At 41.0% G+C, this 6,863-nt stretch overlaps 1 protein-coding gene across 1 annotated transcript in view; it reads left to right on the top strand.

The window, feature by feature from the left end:
- LOC103371406 (acyl-coenzyme A thioesterase 4-like) overlaps positions 1 to 6,270 on the top strand; it is a gene marked incomplete at its 3' end in the record, with an annotated part of 11,870 nt that extends 5,600 nt beyond the window's left edge. Inside the window, exons 2-6 of the mRNA XM_008300727.1 lie at positions 455 to 537; positions 736 to 829; positions 1,880 to 1,960; positions 5,911 to 6,052; positions 6,169 to 6,270. Of these exons, the coding sequence (XP_008298949.1) occupies positions 455 to 537; positions 736 to 829; positions 1,880 to 1,960; positions 5,911 to 6,052; positions 6,169 to 6,270 (502 nt within the window). The remainder of the gene's footprint in view (positions 1 to 454; positions 538 to 735; positions 830 to 1,879; positions 1,961 to 5,910; positions 6,053 to 6,168) is intronic.
- Positions 6,271 to 6,863: the final 593 nt, after the last annotated feature.

Raw genomic sequence — 6,863 nt, 5'->3', positions numbered from 1 at the left:
ACCTTCATGAGCTCATCTTAAACTTTTTTATTCCTAGAAAAAACCCTGAAAGTTCCATTTTTAACTGTTGTAGTACAGCAGTAGCTCGGCTGTGTCAAGCAGTCTTAGCTGGTCAGTATCCAGTTTCAATCTGAAAACTTTCTCTGATATTTAGTTGTTTCTCTTATTGCCTCTGCAGCTTTTTTCTCCACAGTATTGTCCTGTTGTTGTGCCATTTTCAACACATGGTGAACAACATTTCTGCTCAGTGTTGTGGCTGCTCATGATGGTTTAAGTTGATAAGCTTTAGAAATTATTCCAACAACCATGATGGTCATTCTCAGTGGTTCCGAAAAGAATTTTTACATTTTGCTACTTAAAAAGTAATTTTTGATGAAGAAAAATTATCTTCACTTTTTTCCCTCAGCTGCTCCTCTGTAAACATCTATATATGTAAAGTGTGTGTGTCTTCCAGCTCAGCTGTGTGGTGTGTATTGGTGGGAGTCATGTGCAGCCGGCAGACGGAAGTGTGGAGCAAGTACTGAAATATATGCATAAGTAAGTTGATCTACTGTTACTTATGATTTTCAGTGAAGCCAAAGTTAAAAACACATTCATTGAAATTATATAGAAATTAAATAGAAAGACAAGGAGACAGACACAATCTGGGACTTGGGTTTGGCCAAGTGTGAGTTGAGTCATCAGCCATAGTTAGAGAACATGGAGTCCATCTTTTTATGTTTGTTTTCTATTCAGAAATTCTGAGAAGACTCGTTTCAGTGAGAAGAATGAGATGATCTGGCGAGATCTGCTGCTGCCCATCCCCACTGACCCCTCACTCAAAGTGGATGTGAGTACCACCAGTCACAATGTTTGCTTTATTCTGATATATCCTGTTTTTAGTTTTGAAACAGCATTTTTGCTCTTGTTTCACAGCAGACGGTTTTTGCAGTTTCAAAGCGTGTGATTTACTTAAGTGTACAAATTATGAGAAGCATCTCCAAAACGGAAATACAAATGACAGTAAATCCAAATGCGATTGCAGCATAGGCGATATGGGCAAAAAAAAAAGAAAGAAAAAAAATCGTTTTTCTGTTTACAAACACTTTGTGATTTTGTTCAGTTTCCTTTTTCTACATAAACTCGTCACTATACCACGACTGGAATTTACTGTCTGTCCTATATAGACTATATTAGTTTAGATTATCCATTATCTATACACCGCTTAATCCTCACTAGGATCGCAGGGGGCTGGAGTCTATCCCAGCTGACTTAGGGCGAAGGCAGGGGATATCCTGGACAGGTCACCAGTCTATCACAGGGCCACACTTAGAGACAGACAACCAAGCACACTCACATCTATGGACAATTTAGAATCACCAATTAACCTCAACATGTATTTGCACTGTTTGGGAGGAAGCTGGAGAACCCGGAGAGAACCCACGCGGCATGGGGAGAACATGCAAACTCCACTCAGAAAGATCCCAGTGTCCTCACCGCGACATAAACCAGCAAGCTTTTAGCTGTGAGGCAACGGTGCTAACCACTCAGCACCTTTTCATTAGTATGTACCACTGGATGGACGGACAGCTATCACAGTATTGCTTTGACACTGAAGAAATTGTAAAAACGTGATTCTCAGGTAAATTTTGATGTGTTCCAGTTCTTGACTGGATAGTTTGAACCAGACCAGTTTTAGGTTTGCTGCCCCCAGTTAACAGGTGTTTTGCTTTATATCTTGTCTTCTGTAAATTTCATGTTTGTTGAGACTTAACTGTGAAGAACATCTCAAAACCCCACAGATAAATGATTCCCAGGATGACTGAAGGTGATGCTGAAATGTTTGACATTGCAGCAGGTGAGAAAGTCTTAATGGCTGCTGCTGTTTGTCTCTGAGCAGGTGGGACGACTCCAGTGTCCTCTGATGCTGGTTGCATGTGAGGACGATCAGAACTGGCCTGCCCCTGAGTCTGCAAAGGATGTGAGTTTGTTGGCATGACAGCTTCATGTGTGAAGAAAAGATTTGTGGTCAGGCTAGAAATCAGAAAAACTAAAGTCGGCTCAAATTTGATTTATCGCGTAGATGAAAGTGAACTAGTGCAGTGAGATATTGGTATGATGTCAAAATGAAGCACTCTGGTGTTTTAGTAACTGCTCTCGGTTTTGCCTACCAAATTATGTGGAACTTTACATATTTATTCACACATTAAACTCAACATAAGTGTTACCAGTAGTGGACCTCATTACAAATACAAAAGCAGACATAAGGAAAGACAATCTAGCAGAAGCTAAACAACTCAGATTGAAGCTATCAGTGGTGCAATCTAGTCCTTCCAGCCAACATCCTCAGGAAGGCAGTACTGTCTCTAAGTTGCAACCACAGCAGTATCATCCTGCCGGCTGACAGGTGACATGCACAGTGGTCCTCAACATAGGCCATTACCACATTAAAATGACAGCACAACTCAGTGTCATTACCATCCATTGAACTCTGAGGTGGGACCTCACAGGCAGTCACAAAAAGAAGGTCAGACTGCGTACGGTAGCTGGAGAAGGTGAAGCCCATCAGATTAACAGCTTCATCCTGAAGAAGTCACACCGTACACATGTAGACTTCCGAAGATACACAAGGAAGAAGTTCCAATTACATTCATTAGTGTCACGGTTTGGCAATCAAAAGCTCAGACGCAGACAAAAGACTCCAAAACGTTGAATACAATGAAGCAAACTTTATGTATAAAATAATTCAAATGCAAACAAAGGGTCCAAACGGACCAGCGATATAAACTACAGCTAACAAGTACCAGAAATATTTCAAAACGTCCTCGATAGGACTACGAACTATACTTACGAGTTAATCAAAAACTTACCGCAACAAATACAAACTAACAGATCTACTACTAACTGAGTTGGCGAGAGAGGAGGCTTAGTACAATATGAGAAACTCGTGAGGGGGGAGACAGAGGTGGACCAGATAACTTCAGCAGAGGGACACAGAGGTAATGGAAAGCTGGAGCCAGAAGAATCCAACAGTGGGGAATCAGGAATGAAGAGTGGATCACGGGTTGGCAGCAAACGTGGAGAAAATGGGTTTTATAATGATCCGGCATCTTAAATGCTGAATGCAGGTCTGAAGAATGACTGGCAAGCCACGCCTCGCCACAGCTGGAGTAATCGGCTGATTGCAACTCACAACGCCTGGACACTTGTCCCTCCAGCTTGTTGCACAAGAAAGAAGCGATACCAAAAATGCTCCACTAGATGGAGCCAAAGGCAATGGTCATGTCAATCAGAAGCATAAACTCATTCAATACCATTGCAAAACACCTCGCGCCACCTTAGCAACTCTGGCTGGAAATGCTTCACATCACTACCAAAACTTCACAAAGTTTGTGAACAAGGTTTCAGAAAGAAAAATCCTTTGATGTCATCTTACCTTTTACATGTATGCCTGCATCTCAGGCAGTGAAACGTGTCAGTAAATGACAACAAGACAGCATATCAAAAAACAGAAATGTAGGTTTACAGAGAAAAGCACGACTGTATCATGTCCTCTGTAGTGTCACCTATTGTGGTCAACCTCTACATGGAAGAACTGGAAAGCAGGGTAGTGAGCTCTTTCAAGGGAACAACTCTCAGCTATGGGTTGAGATATAAGGACAATACTGTGGTCAAAGTCAAAGTCCAAGAAGTAGAATCCTTTGTGGAACGGCAGCTCAGAGGACAGAAAAATAAAGTTCACAAGGGAGGATGTCAAGGAAAAACAGCTGCTTTTTTTTGTAAAAGACCAAAGCCTTGACACTGAAGTTTACCAGAAACTTAGACACACAAACCGGTAGCTGGTATTTGAGTCCCACCACCCACTGGAACACAAGTTGGTAATGTTTACAACTTTCCAGCATCAGACTGTGAATGTCCTTTCAAGGACCAAAGAGGGGAAAAAAAGCAGACACTCGTAGTAAAAAAAAACAAAAAACACTTCACCTGTGTCTATCCCAACTGGGGCTTAATGAAGTACTTTATCAAACAGAAGAAAAGTACAGGTAGTAAACATTGTTGTCCCATATGTAGCTGGTGTGTCTCAAAAACTTAGAGGGAATTTGTCTAAACACAATATCCTGGTGCATTTTAGACCTAGCAACACTGACAGCAGACAGGTGGGTGGATAATAGACATTCTGATAATAAGGAGTTACAATAGTTTATCCTGGAGATGTGGTTTATATGTGAGTTTATTGACAGTTTTCCTGCAGGCCCATGCCATCCAGAGAAAGTGTCTGATTATACATTGTGTATCTGACGTGAAAAAACACAACTATGGTTTTGTCTGACTTTGGTAGAAGACATTTACTGGTCATCCAAGCGTTTATGTCCCTCAGACATGCTTGGAGTTTGAGTAATTGATGGGTTTCATCTAGCAATGTAACTGGGTGTCATCTGCATAATAATGAAATGTTATACAGTTTTTTTCTAATAGTATTGCCTAAAGGGAGCATGCACAAGGTGAACAGTATTGGTTCCAGCACAGACCCCTGTGGAACTGCATAGCTAACTCTGTGTGTTTAAGACAATCATCATTTACATGAAACAACTGCTCCACACTAAACAACCAACTCAACAGTCCACCTCCATCTGAAGGAAAAAGGATACTTCTTTGAGGACAGCAATGTTCACATTCTGGACAGAGAAAACAGATGACTTGAGAGAGAATTGAAGGAAAACCTTTATGTGAAAGTGAAGCAAACATCTGGAAACAGACGATGTAGTCCATGACACCAGTCGTCAGGTAATTACAGCGCAGTCTTTGGCTCTCCCCTCCAGAAGTTTCACCATCATTCACAGTTTGAGTGTTGGGTCAGTAATGGGCCATTAGCTTGAGGTTGACTGTGTATAGCTACAGTTGAAACCAGAAGTTTAGAATTTTTTCGAGAATTGTTTATTACTTCCATCAAAGTGAGGAGTTTACATACACGAGGATTACAATGCCTTCAAGCTATTTGGGAAAGCCCAGATGATGATATCATGGCTTTGGAAACTTTTGATCTGGAATTAACATTCAAATTAATTGGAGGTACACCTGCAGATGTATTTTAAGGCACACCTCAAACATACTGCTTCCTTTTGTGACAACATGGGGAAATGTAAAGAAATCAGCCAAGATATCAGGAAGAGAATTGTGGATCTCCACAAATCTAGTTCATCCTTGGGTACAATTTCCAGATGCCTGAAGGTTCCACGTTCATCTGTTCAACCAATTTTATGCAAGTACAAAAGCCATGGGAGTGTCTCCCAGGAAGGAGACAGGATCTGTGTCCCAGAGATGATCATGTTTTGTTGCGAAATGTGCCATCAACCCCAGAACAAAGCAAAAGCCCTTGTGAAGATGCTGCTGAAGCTGGTAAGAGAGTCACTATCCACAGTGAAACGAGTCCTGTACCGACATGGGCTGAAAGGCTGCTCAGAGAGGAAGAAGTCATTACTCCAAAAGCAACATTAAAAAGCCCGATAAGTTTGCAAATGCCCACAGGGACAAAGACCTTCGTTTTTGGAGACATGTCCTGAAACTAAAATTGAACTGTTTGGCCATAATGACCATCGTTACACTTGGAGGAAAAAGGGGGAAGCTTGCAAGCCTGAGAACACCATCCCAACTACGATGCCCAAAACGTCTGACCCAAGTCATACATTTTGAAGGCAATGCTACCAAATACTAAGGAAATGTATGTAAACTTGTGACTTTGAAAAAAGTAACGAAAAATTCTCTTGAAAAAAAAAAAAAGCTCTCTCATTATTCTGTTTTTTTGGTAATCCTAACTGACCTAAAAACAGGAAAAGAATGCAAACATCCAAGATCTGCACATTCAATGAATTAAACACATCACGACACTTTCTGACAGGTTTGAAATCAGGATTTTAACTCTCTGTTTTCCAGATGAAGGAGATGATGGAGCGAGCAGGGAACAGCCACCTGCTGACTGTCCTGTCGTACCCGAAGGCAGGTCACCTGATCGAACCACCATACACGCCACACGCCAGAGTCAGCATGTTCAAAACAGTGGGAAAACGTGAGAAGTGTAAGTTCACATTTAGACTGGGTAGCTGTAGACTCTCAGAAATTCTCTGGATGACTGCAGATTGACATGCCAGAATCAGGAACTTGAGTTGTTACAGCTGTTTGTTGTGTTGGCAGTGATGGTTCTGTGGGGCGGAGAGACGGTGGAACATTCTCGTGCTCAGGAAGACGCCTGGAGGAAAATGCTGGTATTTCTGACGGAGAATCTGTTTCCCACCTGTAACCAAGTTGACAAGCATGATAGTAGCTTGACAAAGTAAAGCCAAAACTCCAGTAATTTTCTCTGAAATATGATTCCACTCTCTTCTTCTCCATGGAAACAGTCAGCATGTTTCTTGTGTATTGTAGTAGAGGCCTATCTAATATATGATACTTAAATTATCCAGGAGAGTTTTGTGTTTCTGTAAACAGGACGAAATGATGCCAGAGAACAGATGGAACTTCTCAGTGATAAATGATTTGAATGATTATCAAATTATAGTTATTTTCTGTAAACCAATCCAGTCAGATGTGTTCTGAAAATCAATCATTTTTCATTCTGCATTCTGTCATACTGTACCATCAATCCATTAATCACTATAAAATAATGAAGAAGTGTATGTGAATACCTTTACAGGCCTCTGAAGTAATCAGTCAGTGATGCTGTACCAGCACTGCAAATCACATCAGAATCAGAGTGATGGTTTAATATTTATGGCCTGTTAGAGTTACAGATTCTGACCTATAAATGATCCACACCTATATAGCATCGTTTCATCCTGAGCTTGGTACTGCAAAGCACTTTACATTGTGTTTCTTATTCACAAACATAT

The sequence above is a fragment of the Stegastes partitus genome, unplaced genomic scaffold (genome assembly GCF_000690725.1).
Source record: "Stegastes partitus isolate 25-593 unplaced genomic scaffold, Stegastes_partitus-1.0.2 Scaffold1579, whole genome shotgun sequence".
NCBI classification, from domain to species: Eukaryota; Metazoa; Chordata; class Actinopteri; family Pomacentridae; genus Stegastes; species Stegastes partitus.
The sequence above is the reverse complement of the archived record's forward strand: the minus strand, read 5'-3'. Positions and strand labels throughout refer to the sequence as shown.